At 31.6% G+C, this 16,376-nt stretch overlaps 1 protein-coding gene and 1 long non-coding RNA gene across 2 annotated transcripts in view; one reads left to right on the plus strand and one right to left on the minus strand.

Annotated features, from left to right (window-relative positions):
* Nucleotides 1–486: 486 nt before the first annotated feature.
* LOC145330007 (UPF0415 protein C7orf25 homolog) overlaps nucleotides 487–16,376 on the minus strand; it is a 30,393-nt gene continuing 14,503 nt past the window's right edge. The window contains exons 5-19 of the mRNA XM_080174534.1: nucleotides 15,057–15,128; nucleotides 13,415–13,461; nucleotides 12,913–13,019; nucleotides 12,555–12,593; nucleotides 11,356–11,412; nucleotides 10,752–10,811; nucleotides 9,983–10,067; nucleotides 8,285–8,340; nucleotides 7,762–7,851; nucleotides 7,243–7,308; nucleotides 5,898–5,970; nucleotides 5,254–5,336; nucleotides 4,507–4,600; nucleotides 2,847–2,934; nucleotides 487–1,173 (exon numbers count right to left, since the gene is read on the minus strand). Of these exons, the coding sequence (XP_080030660.1) occupies nucleotides 1,158–1,173; nucleotides 2,847–2,934; nucleotides 4,507–4,600; nucleotides 5,254–5,336; nucleotides 5,898–5,970; nucleotides 7,243–7,308; nucleotides 7,762–7,851; nucleotides 8,285–8,340; nucleotides 9,983–10,067; nucleotides 10,752–10,811; nucleotides 11,356–11,412; nucleotides 12,555–12,593; nucleotides 12,913–13,019; nucleotides 13,415–13,461; nucleotides 15,057–15,128 (1,033 nt within the window). The 3' untranslated portion in view covers nucleotides 487–1,157. The remainder of the gene's footprint in view (nucleotides 1,174–2,846; nucleotides 2,935–4,506; nucleotides 4,601–5,253; nucleotides 5,337–5,897; nucleotides 5,971–7,242; nucleotides 7,309–7,761; nucleotides 7,852–8,284; nucleotides 8,341–9,982; nucleotides 10,068–10,751; nucleotides 10,812–11,355; nucleotides 11,413–12,554; nucleotides 12,594–12,912; nucleotides 13,020–13,414; nucleotides 13,462–15,056; nucleotides 15,129–16,376) is intronic.
* LOC145330011 (uncharacterized) lies at nucleotides 1,501–2,788 on the plus strand. Its single transcript, XR_013883207.1, has 3 exons — nucleotides 1,501–1,576; nucleotides 1,670–1,734; nucleotides 1,814–2,788. It is a non-coding gene; the product is annotated as an uncharacterized LOC145330011 (long non-coding RNA).

Here is a 16,376-nt window from a genome sequence, read left to right on the forward strand (position 1 = left end):
ATCATCTGAGACCATCTTATTTCCGTTTGCTTACTTTACTCTAGCTCCATACTATATCACATTAATGCATCTGCCTTTACAAATCACAGTCCTCTAAACCTTTTATTGAGTTCATTTGTGCTTTTAAAAGGGCACCACCCCCCCCCCCCCCATCAATACCCACACTGTCGTTATTTTAAGTGTGATTTCTTTTTAATTAAGAAATATTTTGTAACTTTCATTCAAAATTGGCAGTATTTCATATTATAACTAAATAATCTAATTTCAATTCTTAATAAAAGAACTTACAAGTAATACAAAAATATCAAATATTCAAAAGAAAACAAAATTGGTTTTCTATAAATAATCTAATAGTTCATATTTTTTTTCTTAAAACTAATTACCTAATATAGATAGATTATAAACTAATAGTGAATACCTATTCATGATCAAAATTCAAACTAATTTAAGAGAAGGAAAAAATATAAAAATTTAAAAAAAAAAATACAATGAAATTTATGCGTACAATGTAAAATTAAAGCTAACACTGTAAATGAGTTGTTGCATTTCTAAAAAAATAACAATGCAAAAATTAATTTTAGATAAAATGACACTTCACTTCAAACATAAGATTAAAACATTTGTAGCCTTGGGCTAGGCATAAGAATTTGGCTTCAACATAGACATGGTATAATAGCACGGGTTTTGTGGGTTTTTTTAGGCCGAATTCTAAATAATACTTTTAAAAAAAATTTAAAACAAGAATAAATTTGTAAATGCACTCCAAAGTCGCATTTAAATTTTGTTTATTTGCCCCACTGTCAACTATAATAAAAAATAGCCTACATAGCTATCAAAGGCAGATAATTATGTTTAGAAACTGATTAATACATTAAAATAATCTTATTCACAACTTTACGGATTATTGATTCTAAGTGTCATTTCATCAAACAATTGAAATTTAGTAAACTTAATTAGAAATGCAACTACCCTACTAACAATTCCTAATGTTCTCTATCTTGTAGTGTGTAACTCAACATTGTTTGTCTAGAACAAGCTGCAACTTTATTGTTACACTACATGATAAAGAAGCACAGGAACCATATGATTATTGAACAGATCAGGACTGATCACAGCAGTATCTTCAGTTGTATCACAGAATAATCTCCAGATTTCACTCATAACATTTCAGCTCTAAAAATAATAATAGGGGATGGGTAAGGTGGGCTTTCTTCCAGGGAGGGAGGGGATATTGGTCTGTAAAATATACTGGTACTCAAAAATAATTGGCTTAAAATAATTTCATTGACCATGATTGGTTAAATCAAACTAGCAGTGACCAGTCCAAACTTTTCAAGCAACAATCATAATCTACAGGAGGGGTTGTGCTGGCTTCGCCACAAGCATTCATGTTCCCTATTTTAGAATTCAACAAGAAAGAAAACGTTCATTCCCCCTGGTTAATAAAAAAAGAAATTGTTAAAAAATAGTGAAGAAAAAATAAGCCCCCAGCAATAAAGTATTATAATTAGAAAATTGTACCTACTGTTGCTGTGATAGATTGTTGGAACACTAAGAACTTTGTGTTGTTAACAAGGTAAAAAGAAACCAAAAGTCAATATGTTTTTGAAATATTATATTAATAAGCTGAAATATTATATTAATAAGTAAAAAATTATTTAAATTTTAGATTGTGCTGTTATTCTGATTTTATCCTGAATATTGTTGGCCTAGCAGCCTTTAATACCTTTTCTGGTAATTATCTTTATAAAAAAAAGAAAAAGAAATTTTATTTTTTTCCAAAAAATCAAAATGCAAAGTGATTTCATTTTAGTCATAAATCGAGCGCAGTGAGAGTTTGAGTTCAAATTACCACCCCAGGCTCTATAATATACCCCCAGAAGTAAATCATGTTTATTGTAATAATGTTATTTATAAGCTCCGAGAAATTTATGTAATGAATCCAGTCATTCTTGTTTGATATATTTTTAATTTATCTTTCTAAACCTGAAATATTCCCTTTTTATTTTAGTTTTGTGAAAGTTCACGAAGAACATTTTTATTTCAAAGTTGAAAAATGTCAAGCTGTCCACTAAATATGGGAAAATCTGCCTGGTGACGTCCTACACCTGGAGCTGCTTGCTGACCACCAACCGGCAGTAAGGCTGATACAACCCTCCAGAAATCACAGGTTGTACAGGGGTAATTATTGTTTATCAACATAATGGAAATACAACAATTTATCTTTCATTGTTTTATACCTTAAGTTCCCTGGGTTACTCCTGAATAAGAAAGCAGGGATTTAAAGGGATAAGTCAATGGACGATAAATTGATGTACATACACAATGATAATAAACAAAATTACCCCTTCAGTAGATCAAAATTAATTGTGAACACTAATAAATTGAACCTACCCAAATTAAGATTTAATAAAAGTACACAGAGTTTTATTTAACGGCAACTAATAGGATAACGTGGTTTAATTATAAAACTTTGGGTACCTGTTTTATACATTTATTTAGTCCAATGCCTCCCATCTTCCATGAAATTATTATAAAAAATTGGTAAAAAATGAAGTTTATATAACAAATGATATGAATTTCTTAAAGACAGAAATAAAAAAAAACATGTTTTAGATTTTGACACCTAATGTCTAATGAGACAATTTTTAATATTTTTTCCCCTCCAGGTTTTCTTCAAGCAAGGAATTGGGAAAAATTGAAAAAAAATTCAAAATTATCCTCTCTCCCACATATTATTTTAGTTTTTTCACCAAGGAGGGGAGAAAAAAGGATAAAAATGTTTTAATTTCTCTAAATTTTTTCAGAATATACACCCCTGTACTAAGACTAAAGATAAATCTTACTTTGGTTGCTTAGATTCGGTAAGAGCCCTAGATTCATGTAAAATAACAGCTAAATTCAGCCCCTGGCCTTGCGCAGCTCGTATAAAACCTAAAATGACGTAATCATTATTAACTGGATCTGTGTGTGTCTTTGTTTATATATGGATCTCGCTAACCACTGAAGTGATATGGTTCTCCTTAATAGATCCTTGGAAGGTCTATAACTATTTTAGGGGAGGGTACGACCACACATCCAAGAAAATCGACCCTAGAAAAATATTTTTGTTTACTTTTTCTTTTTAAAACTAAAATTGAAAGTAGGAGAGGGGAGGATACTTCCCCCATACCCTCAAGTGCCCCTAATGACTAGTATTCTATATAATAAAGCTTGCTTAAATTATCCACCTATAATAGACGGATGTTCCAAAATAAAACCATAAAAGACCAGCCAGCTATTCAAAGGTACTTACGTACTCAAGAACAAAGAAAAGAAACCGCAAATTTAAAATTTCAATTTATTACAAAACAAGGATAACATCCTCCATTAGCAGCGAAGCAGACAAAATTCGTTGATTTACAAGCAGATTAAGTGAGTTATGGAGCAGATGATCTATAGCTAAAAAAAGAAAATCATAGAAAATGAATCACGAAACCTAGTAAAAAGTGTTTATGTCTTTTGAAGCATGGCCGACAGACCAAGTAAATTGTAAAATGAATGTTCATTTGGTAAAGGGAATCCCCAAGAAAAATTCAAGCTGCCTATTTCAAATAGCAACAAAGATAATGAAACTTTCACCATATTGAATTATAGACTAGCTTTAAAACTGAATACGAATCTTAATAAGGTAGAAAACTAAGCTTATTTAAAATTGACGTATATAATGTACGTATATAGTCTTTTTTTTTTGCACAGAATAAATGTTTCAAGAAATAATGACAAGGTCGATCCAAAAGAGAAAGGCTAGTCAAGTTACATACCCGGATCTACTGCACTTCACGGTAAAATATTGCTAAAAATCTATGAATTTTAAAGGCTGCTAGCTGCCAAATGGCTAATCGTACAGATCATGCCCGCACACTGTTTTAAGCAGCATAAGAAGGCCTACAAATAATCTAGAATAGCCATAAATCAATAATGCATTATTATCTCGCAGTGCAGAGAAATGCGCAAAAAAGGTCTATTTTACGCGTTTTTTCTTCAGTGAAGCTTTCCCTGTGCATCATTGGATCTTGGCTATTCCAGATTATTTGTAGGCCTTCTTATACCGCTTAAAATGGTGTGCGGGTATGATCTGTACATTCAGCCGTTTGGAAGCTAGAAGCCTTTAAAATGCATAGATTTTTGGCAATATTCGTTACCAGCAATAGTTTACCGTGAACTGCAATAGATCCCAAATCCCTACTGACAAACAACCCAAAGGTTGAATGGGAATACAGAATTTAAAATAAAGAACATAAATAAATTGGAGAAAAAAATCATGAAACATTTTTCACTCAATTTTATATATTTGTTAATATTTATATTTTGTAGTATGACAGACCGACGTACAAAGTAAATTACATACCGGATGCTCATTGGTAGAGGGAACCTTTCTTTAAAATCTTATCATGAATAGCGGCTTAGAAAATCAAATTTCCCTCATAGCGTTACAGACAGACTGACGGACAAAGGGAATAATACCTGAGTTTGCTGTAACAGTAAGCAAGCGCAGGGCGTCGCCGGTGCCGAAAATGGCACAAGACCGTTCTTTAATCTTCCCGGATATATCAATCTTCTAAATAAAATATAATTTTGTAATATCCTTAAAAAAAAGTAACAAGTTATCTGCCTGTCTTTGCCGAAGGATCTCATACGTGCCAGTAGCCGCTAGTAATGAATAGGTATGAAATATTTTTTAAAAATAATATGTTTTTTATGTTTGTGTGTGTGTGTAACAAAAAATATCACTTAACTCTGTATTATTGTGGTTCTCCTTAACAAGAAAGCTTTATATATGCCTGTTTTTTTTTTTTTTTGGGGGGGGGGGGAGGTTTTGAAAAGCACTTACCAAGAAAAGAATAGTCCTCTGGTATTACCACCTAATATTTATCATGGTTTATTGTAGAATACTAACGGCTACACCCCTAGAGGGACACTTGAGAGAATGGGGGAGGTTGACCAATATCATTCATTTTTAATTTTAGATTTTTAAAAGAAAAGGTAAGGGGGAGGAGGTAATTTTTCCTAGGCTCAACAGCCTCATTTTTTTTTGGGGGGGGGGGGAGATTATTTTCTAGATTGCGATTTCTCTCAGGAGGGTGGGGGTAACCTTTCACAAAAGAGTTATACCTAGGAGAACCATATTGGTTCAGCGGTTAGCAAGATATTTCAATCCCAACAGACACACCCAGATCCTGTTACTTTAATATAAGGATTTAATGTTCCTACCTCAAATTGAGTTGATTTAGTATCAGGGACAACAGTTATTCTTTCAGACAACTGTGCAGCTCTTTCTTGCTCCTGCGGACCTCCTAAACATTTAACATTTGATTGGTTGGTCCAAATTAGCAGAGTCGAACCTTTTCAACAAGCAATTTTAATTTACATAAGGAGTAATTTTGTTTTAATCATTGGAGATGTACTTAAATTTTTTGTCTAGGTATTGTGTTTTTTGTGTTTATGTACACTTCATGTCCAAAGTAAAATTGAAGAGTTTAATGTAAGAATGAGGACTGACATTCTTAAATTCTAAAACTTTACAAGAGATTTGAAGGATCTAGTAATGAATTTATTATTACTTGTATCTTACACTAGATTATCATGTACTCTTAGAAAGTGAAGCTTGTAGAGGCTAAAATAAAGATTCACCCCTTTTCCTTCCCTCTTACTGGATGAACGAACTGACCAATATATGACAGAGGAAATAGCACCCTAAATTGACGACAATTTTCCCCCTGTCATTATATCCACGCATATTATACATCCATTGATCTAGTTACAAAAGGTTCTTTTTTGTCTAAGAACTGGGGCAGGCTGTTATTTCATTGTGAAACTGAGATAATAAATAACTCTAGAAAAAAAACGGCACTCACCGACTAATCCAATTATTGAATCAAAATCTCTTTTCGCGGACTCGCAGCACACAAGGGTTTTATTCTCAAAAATCTAAATATAGTATCATTAAATGTGAGCTGCTATTATTATTTATTTCCACAATTTACTCTTAGAGTTTGTTTCAAACAACGACGATAAATACCACAGGTAGCATAATAGATAAAAGAAACCAAGAAAGCGGTGGGGTAAAGAAGAAATAGTGAAGAAAGTGGAATATAAGAGAAAAAGAGAGAAAGAAGAATAAAAAAAGTAGAAAAAAAGAGAAAGGAAGAGAATTGAAGACAAACCTATAAATTAAAATGACAAAATGATAAGAGATTACAGTATATTTGAACGAAAGAGAGAACCGAACAGAGAGCAGCATTACAGATAATGGGAAGGAAAGACAGACAAGACAAAACATCGACACAAGGACTTTAAAAAAATTAAATGTATCCTTGAATCCTTTATTATCACACAAAAGGCTGGGCAAATTATAATAAAAATAAATAAAAATGGTTTACAATCTAACACATGCAATACAACGTGAATTTTCAGACTAATCCTTTAACAAAACTATTAAACTAAACATAAACAAGGATGACAACATCCATAAAAGCGAAGCTCTGAAACGGAATGATAGACGAACATTAACTCTTGTAAACTGTCAAAACTGAATATACAAAATACCTATAAATATACAAGTTTTCAAAACTGCTTAAATACAGAATACTGTTTTAGGACATACTGACAATTTTCGGGCTTGATTATAAAGATTCTTCGCTTATGATATTGTAACTTATTGTAATAGGAATCAGTATTCAAAATATCAGATCATTCGGATGATTATATCACATAAAAAAACTGTTGTTAGGTATAAAAGTTAAAAATCAACTTGTTAAAATGGACGTACGGGTATTCTGGTAACGCACGCAAAGTTTGAAATCGATAGGACAATTCTAACTGGCCTAAATTAACGAAAAAAGCTGTCCATTACGTACGGACCGACCCTAATTATAGAAAAGCCTCGCTTTTAAAAAGTTTTGAAAATAAGTAGGTTTTAGTCTTATATTTAAGTACCTAAACTTTTAGAAAAAAAGTTTTACAAATTCATGGTGTAATTACTTCGAAAACCTTAAATATATACCTATATATAATATACCTTTTAAATAAATTTAGATGCTATCTAGTCCCCAAGGTGTTATAATAACGTTTTCTTATTCGTTGGCTTAACAACATTTCAATCAGTAGTTTTGATCTGCAGAAGGGGTAATTTTGTATAACATCATCGGGGATGTACAACAATTTATCAGCCATGACTTTTCCCTTTAGATCCCTGCATACCTGATCTAGGAAAGGTTTGACAGGACTCTGTCTCTCCCATTCAGCTTGTTCTGATAAGATTTTCTCCTTGAAAGATGAAAATATTCTAAAGAGTTATAATATGACTAAGAAATAATATCCGCTGAATTACAACTGGTTCTTCGCCATTATCATGTACAGTAGGTAACTTTAAAGGAACAATTTTCCACGAATAATAAATTAGAAATCATAAATTAATGCTAACAAAACTGTAAATTTTGTTAGCTCTCTGCGGAAAAAAGTCTATAATACGATGCGACAAATTACCTTTTACTTTTCTGTCAAGCATCCGGGGTATTAGGTTAAGTAACACCCATGAGACAACCAACTATTTGATCGCTAGGCCTTTGCCTGGAAGTCCTAACTGTGCATGGTAATGAGTTGATCCACGGTTGCGGGTTTAAACAAAGAAGTTAGCGAGCTCTTTTGGAAAAAAAATACTGACAGACAAACATCCTTACTCAGTCATACAATATCAATAAATTAAATACAAAATTTTACCTGAAATACGTAATTGGAATATCCATTGGTAAGATTCGATACATAGGCAATCATGGCAGTTATATCCAGGTTCAGTCGGGTATCATCTACCTGAATAGATAGATAAATAGATGTCAAATAGATAAGTATTGCATAGACAACCCCATAAAAAAGTACATTTTAAGCTAAAAGTAAAACTATAGGTAATTTATGTCCGGGTAATGAGTTCAATTCTAAAGTTAAAGTTTCCTAAAACAACTGGTTTCTGGAATACAAGGAAGCTCTAACTAACCCTGCTGGGCTTCACTCTAACCTTATTAAAAGAGACATAATGACATTATTTTTTTTTTAAAGACTATGCTTTTCTACAATTACGTCCGTCCGTCTGTAAGAATAATTCTGATAATTTAGGCATATTAAATTTAAACTTATCAAGATTATCTGTGAACTACAATTTAGAAAGCGTAGAAACTCAATAATCTTTATTAGAACGTCCATATGTCCAATTAAACATTCTTAATTAGGTATAAAATAATAAAGTTACCTCTTCGTTTAGTAAACAGTCTTCTTTTTCTTCACAGCAATCATTATTGTATCCATCTAAAGAGATAATATATGTATACTTATGAGGTAGTAAATATACAGTAAGACCCACGAAAAAGTATCTTTTAGGGTATACTGCCCTTATTTCTTAATGTATCATCAAAAATAGCATATATCCGTGTTCTCTATACATTTCCACACAAGCATATATAAAAAATTTAATTTTACCTCCGTCACCGGAGATTTTTGGAGCTAAAGTTTTGAAAAAGTTATTAAACATAAAGTAACTTTTAACATAACACGACTTTTTTATCATACTATCATACTTGTTACTAGCAGAAACTTTATACAAAAATGAAATAAAAATTTATATCTAAAGTTGCATTTTTTTACACATATTTTTTTAATCTTTTTAGTTTAATAATATTTTGAAAAACTTACTAATCAGGCAAAATTGTTTCAGATTAAAAAAACCAAATAAATCTTTATGAATATAGCAGAAAAATTGTTTTGTTTCATTATTCTAACTTTAATAACAAAAAAGTTATAAAGAAAATAAAATTACAACATAATGATTTTTTAGTCTAAAAAGCTTAATTAACCCCCCATTAAGTGATTGAGATATCAGAAAAGGGGGCGGAGCAACTGTCATAATTAATCCTTTTCATCAATAAGGGTAAGTAAATAGCCTAAAATTTGAAAATAATCAAATCATTTAGTAGTATTTTTTGCCATTAAAAATTGATATTTTTTGGTGGAATAAAAAAGAAATAATTACCTAGTTAACTTGTTTTTCTTTGTATATCATTCTTCAGTTACCAGAAAGACATAATATAACCATCCAAAAATTATGAGAAACCAAAATCTCCGGTGTTAATGAAGGTAAAATTAAAATTTTTATATACGCTTGTGTGAAAATGTACAGAGAACACGGATATATGCTATTTTAGATGATGCATTGAGAAACAAGGGCTGTTAACTCTAAAAGATACTTTTTCGTGGGTCTTACTGTATAAATAAACAAATGATAAAAATAACAAAAGATTAGTTTAGATTTAACAAGTATACTTTACAGATTTTTTAATATTCGTCATCAAACTTTAAAATATAATTTTAATTTAATGTGCAGGTAGGTGTTTAAGATCTTAAGATGTAAAAATACTTTATATTTAGTGTTTTTATTTACGATAAAACTTACAAAACATCAACTATTTTAAGAAATCTAGATATATTGTAGTTTAAGAGGATAACAATTTGGAATTCCCCCCCCCCCCCAAAAAAAAAACTTGATTATTAACTGTATAGTTTTACTATTGGAAGCAGATAAATATTTGGGAGAAGAAAGGGTTGTAAACTATTATAATCTCTTCTATCCTAGGTATTATATGAATACCTACCAAACATGCTATAAGTTAACTTTACAAAAAAAGTATACTTTTTCCAGTCTGGCTTCGAAACCGATTAATATCAGCTGAATTAGAACCGGTTATCAGCCATACTGAAACATTATGCATAACATCGCATTATATCCAATTTTCTACAAATATAAAAATGTATAATTATAAGATTATAACCAGTTTTGTTAGACCGTGTCTTCGGTATTTCGCTCGGGGCTAACTAAACTGGCATTAATCTTAAAGTTGTACATTTGTATATCCGCGGAAAGCTGTTTATATTACGATGTGATAAATAACTATACCTAAACTTTCATCATCCGAAGTTTCAGGATCACTCGCGTCAAAACCATCTTCAATATCAAGTATTTCCCCCTCAACATTAATGCCCTAAATAAAACTAATTTAGACAATAAATCTATAAATAGAATGTATAACCCAGACAACTACCTGGATCCAGTGTTGGGGACCTTTCTTGTCTGGTAGCAAATTGCTTTCTGCTCTTTTGTAGCGACTTGGCAGTGTTATTATTCCCGACCTTATTGGCTAATATTCGAAGACCCAATTGAAAGTCGGCACAGGGTCCACAATTATTTACCCTCTTCCCCCTCTATTGTTTTACTCTAATATTTAGACAAGGATCAGTAAAAAGAAGGTTTAAATGATCAACTGTCATATATTTTAAGATATTTTAAAGAAGAAATTTTTTTAGTGATACTCCCTGACTAATAGAAATTTGGAACATTATACTAAAAATTCTCAAGAAAAAAATAAATTACATTTCTTAGGTATATCAAGAAATATCAAAATTAAACAACAGTGAATAATATGGAAGGAGAAAAGTTATTTTTCGCATCATATTATGGACAGCTTCCCGCAGATATTAAAATAAAAAAAAATAATACTAAAACCCGGCCCCTCAGGAATAACAAAGCTGGTATTAATTTTATTATATAAAATTGAATATTCGTGGAAAATTGTCTTTAATACGTTGCTAAACATAATTTTTCAGTATGGCTTAGAACCAGTTCTAATCTAACGAATATTATACTGGAGAATGAATTAGAACAATACCTGTCTTTTAAGTACATTAGCAAGAGATCTCGAGACTCCACTTGAAAAAGAGAAAACAACCTAAAAGTATTTAAAGAACAATAAGCGATATTGAATATACGTGGATATTATGACAGGGGAAAAATTGTCGTCAATTTAGGTTACTAACATGGACATTATTTATTATATAGTTCGTTCATCCAGTCGAAGGGGAGGGGACAGGGTAAAGAGGGGGGAGATAGTTATTTAGCCAGCTACAATTTTCTCTTTATTAGAGTACATGATAATCTGGTGAAAGATCCAAGTAATAGGTAATAAATCCATTAACATAATATAAATATTTTTTATAAGCTAATTAACTTAAAACAAATATTTTCAATTAAAATATTAAAAAAGATGGTTTCTTGTTAATTATGGTAAAAATGCATAAAAATTGGGGGGGGGGGAGTTGTATCTGGGGTGTTGGGGGTGTCCCACCAACCAAGAAAATAGCCTAAAACCACCACAGGACCAGTAGGTATATAAATTCCCTGAAGAGTATAATCCGATCGGTGAAGTGTTTACCGAGATTTTAAGGGACGGACAGACAGACATCATTCTACTTTGTACATAGATATGACCTGACCTGCGGTTGTTTAAATAGAATAACATTTTGTTTACTGCAAGCCACAAACTCTCTCGCCTGAAAAACAAAACAAAACTTTTTGTTTTCATAATACTAGCATCTAGGGGGAACTGTATTCAAAAGGGTAATAAAGTGGCCAAAAAATAGCTTAAAACCATACCAAGTCTTAAAACAAACAAAAAATATACTAAAACCAGCACAAAAACTGTGTGAAGCAAACCTACTTAAACCAGAAAACCTAATCGGTCCTGTAGTTTTTGAGATCTAAAGCTTCATTAATCTATGATGCACAATTATCTCGCAGTGCACATAAATGCGCAAAAAGGCAAATTTTACGCGTTTTTTCTTCAGTGAAGCTTTCCCCGTGCGTCGTCTTTTAAACTATTTGTATGCCTTCTTATGCAGCTACAAACGGTATGTGGGCCTTTAAAATCAATAAATTTTTGGAGATATTCGTTACCAGGAACATTTTACCATAAACTGCAATTAACCTAATTTTTTTCTTAGCTCTTTTTTTCTGCTTTGCCTTTATATTTACGGTCACGTGGACACAATTCTAAGAAGTAAAATAATTTAACGTACTACTTCCTTTAAAAATTAGGTAGGCACTTAACTTAGTAAATTGAATAAAATATTTTGTTTATAAATATTTTTTCAATAAGGAAAATAAAATATTGTTTATTGTTAAATAAATAATAAATAAATAAAAAATATTGTTTATTGTTAAATAAATAATATGAAAACAAGGATGACAACATCCAAAAAAGCAAAGCTCTGAAACGGTAGGACAAACGAACATTAACACTTTTAGAGTTTCAGAACTGAATAATCCGAATATAAATGTATAAAAGTCAAAGCAAAATTATTAGTAAATTTGTTGAAAACTGCTTAAAAACAGGCTAATGTTTGGTAAGCGACATACTTTTAATTTAAGCTCTTTATTATAGAGATGCTTCGCTTGTAACATTGTCCTAGGAATCAGTATTCCTAAAATCAGATCAATCAGAAAATTATATAAATAAATTGTTCTTAAACAATTAAAAAATTTACATCTTTAGAATAGACATACAGACATTCTGGTAACACTTTCTAAATCATAGCTAACTATTACAGAAATCGCCATGCCAAGTTTGAAATCGATAGGACAATTCTAACATGTACTAGCTTCGCTTTTAAAAATATGAAGTGAGTAGTAGTACCTGATCTACAATGTTTCTTTGGCCAAAGTTATTGTCTCCCTAAATCAAATATTATTATTCAATAATTATCAAAATGAATTAACTTAGTTGGAATTTGATAATATACATATACACATCTGCAAATTAATTTAATTTTAATGATTAAATAATGGTGAAGTTTATTTTTGTATGTTTAACTTTAACAAAGAGATTGATAACAATCTTATTTGAAAGATGAATAACTGTGAACTTAATTTTAAAAATTAAGGTAGATTTATAATGTTTCCTATAAATAAGGCGTGGGGGTTTCTATGCTTGACTAGGCACTATTAGGGAAAGAAACCACCATTTTTTTGGGTAAATTATAACATGAAATTACCTTCGAATTTAATTGTAAGGCCACAGGATTCCTGGCGACTACTTTGACCCACTTTTGCCCACTATCACAAACAATATCCACACAAATCTTCTTAGCTTTATATCCATCTAAAATTTAAGGTAATATTCTTACAATAAAGTAACAGGCTCTATATCTGTCTGTGTGTCTGTATCTGGATTAAACTGGATAGACTATGATTGAAAACAGTTGTAAACTCGGTAAAACTAAAAGACATGCTATGTAATATGTATACATATGAGTAAAACACTAGAGGAGGAATGGGTTAAATAACTGTGTCTCCCCATCGCAATGATCTTGTGCCGCTATTAATTGGGTTTTTTAAAATTAACCAATGGTGTCGGGAATATTAACACAGCCAAGTAGCAGAAAACAATTTGCTAGCAGACAAATAAGGTTATTGGAAAAGAGAGGGAGGTAGTTATCTGTATAATACATCTGTACTATTGATCTTTTATGTAGACTACTTCTACTAAGATATTACCTCTGTTTAAGTTGAAAGGTTGCAGCAAACCAGAAATTTCCTGACATCTAAAATCAAAACAGGTTATTAGGTAGATAACGAACAGCTTCTGAAAGAAAGGTTTTTTGTCAATGATTTAAAAAGAAAAGATTTATGAAACCGAAACAACATCTTTATTTTCTTTCTATTGTGATTCTAAAAAAATTTAATTGTCCTTTAGTTTAGTCTAGATAGTGAAGCTTTTCTACATTTAGGGTAGGTCCGTACGTCCTTCCGTCCGTCAGTACTTCCATCCGTTACAGTTAGCTCTTTTAATGAATTTAGACAGGTTAGAATTGTCCTATCGATTTAAACTTTGTATGCTGATTCCTGTAACAGTTAGGTACAACTTAGAAAGCGCTGCAACTCTATAATTGCTACCAGAACGTACGTCCATTTAGCACAAGCTGATTTTTCTACTTTTTTGACAACCAATTTTTGTGTATGTTGAAATTATCCTATTCATCTGATTCTTTGAATACTGATTCCTATTACAACAAGGTACGATATGATAAGCGAAGGGTCTCTATAATTAAGTCCTAATAGATATCATCTATCAGGAGGGATAGGAATGGACAGAAAAATTGCCTAAAACCAATCTAAAACTAATATCTAAAAATAAAATAGGCTAACCATTCTCAAGACCTATATTAAGCTTCTCTAAAAAGGAGAATAATAATTGAAATCTTTCATACAAAAAAAAACTTTACTACTTTATATAACAGGAACATTTATAGGATATAGAAGGATATTAAAAAAATTTCTTATTATCATTAGGTACATTAAAGGGGACTATCCACGAACAAGAGCACGGGACTCTCCAGCATTGACCCTGAGTATATTCTTTCAAAATATAATAGGTCACTATTAATAATTAATATATTGACGAGAAATTTATGTTTCACCACTTCAAAAGTAAAAAAATGTTCAGCATTTTTAGTAAAAATTATATCAAACGTTTTATTGAGTTCGGGGTGTCTTTAATTGTCCATGTTGTCAAATGATAAAAAATTAAAAAGCACATTTACTATATCTCATATATATGTTTAAATTAATGCTAATATGGATTAATTTACAATCTATACAACACGAGTATTCGCATATGTATCATCAAATATCCATTTTATCAAAAGAATTAGCTTCATAACAGTTTTCAAAATCAATTAAAATACCTAAAAAAAACATGGTGAAACATAAATTTTCTCGTCAATACAATAATGATATATGGTGACCTATTATATTCTGAAAGAAAATACTTAGTATCAATGCTGGAAGGTACTTAGAATCATGTGCTCTCGTTCGTGGATAGTCCCCATTTTTTTTTTTTTTTTTGTATATTTCACTGTATTTTGATTTCAGTTAAGATCGTTTAAATTTTTCGACCAACGACTGAGATAATGTGTTCAAAAAAGTATCAGAGTAATATACAGTCCAATGTCCGACCATCCCCCCCCCCCCCCCCTACATTTCACACATGCCAATTCATATTTATACATTTGGTCGAAAATAAGAACAGTTTGACCTAATAAGGGTATTAGGCTAAACGCTAACACATAACTTTACGGAAAATGCGCGGAAAAAATGACCCTCTTAATTAGACAAAAATCCGCCAAAACGGTGTAACCTGAAAATTGTATCAACAGTTGACTGAAGGTGGACTAGATTACTACACTCCAAATGTTCTTTTCTCAATTCCCTAAAAATGACATCTTAAAGAACAGGTGATGATTTTATAGTTTTTTTTGTAATGTTTAACCCTTAACTTTCTGGGAGGGGGGGGGGGGGGGGCTGTTGAACGCTGTGCAGACACATATTTTGGGGACCATCATAAAGGAAGTCCTGAAGGCCACATAGATATGACAAGAAATAATTGTATTTTTTTAAAACTGGTTAAAGAAAAAACACTAGTCTCTTTTTTTCAAAAAAATAGGCATAAAAAATACGGGATATTTCCAGGGAGTAAGGGAGGGGACAATGGATCGAATATTCAATTTTTAGGAGTCTCAGACTTTGGGTACTGGCTTAAAGGGAATGTGCAAGAATTTAGCAGTTTCTGACTGAGTTTAGGTACTTGCGCAATCGCATGAAATGCCGCTACTTGTTGTGTATGTTTTGAATATTGCAGACGGGGAGAAGGGATAAGGGAAGTGGGGGCAAAGGAAATAACTACTCGTTGTGTTAGTTTGGAATGTAGCAGACGGGGAGAAGGAAGAAGGGAGGTGGGGGGCAAGGGGCAAGGGAAATAAACAGAATAAAAGGGGCAGTCATATTCTTGCTAGCAGCTGGCCGGGTCCAATAATCTTGTAATATAAAAATCACACCATAAAACCTCAATATATTTCATCAAAAACAAGTTGTGATTTCAATTTACATGACGCTATGGAAATCTATTATTCAATTAACAATCCCTTTATAATTTCCTACAAATTTATTGAATTAAACTGGATTTCATGCCCTTTCTTTGATAACTCTTATATTGAAATAATTGCCTATTGTCCCCTCCCTTACTCCCTGGGATATTTCCCCATTTTAAATTTCCCCTCGCCCCACCACCATAGCTGATAGGTGTTTTGAAAAAATATACACCCCTGTAGGTATTTATATCTAAATAGTGATAAAAGATTATTAGTAGCGAAGCTACTCTATAATTCACAATGTCCGTCCGTCCGTCTGTCCGTCTGTCCGTCTGTCCGTCTGTCCGTCCGTAATTAATGAATTGGGGGAAACGTGATTTTCTCGGCTCCTATAAAAGATAGAGAGCTGAAATTTTTTGACAACATTCCCATCATTAAGTAGCCCAATTAACTATAAAACATCAATGGCGGTCGGACTGCTTTTTAGCAGGTTTTAGGCTATTTTTTATATTTTCCAAATTTTTTCCATATCTTTGGTGTTTATGGTCCGATTTTCAAAATTTTTTCAGTTAAAGATATCAAAATTAAAT

Source organism: Acartia tonsa, chromosome 10, assembly GCF_053477335.1.
Source record: "Acartia tonsa isolate MP-2025a chromosome 10, ASM5347733v1, whole genome shotgun sequence".
NCBI classification, from domain to species: domain Eukaryota; kingdom Metazoa; phylum Arthropoda; class Copepoda; order Calanoida; family Acartiidae; genus Acartia; species Acartia tonsa.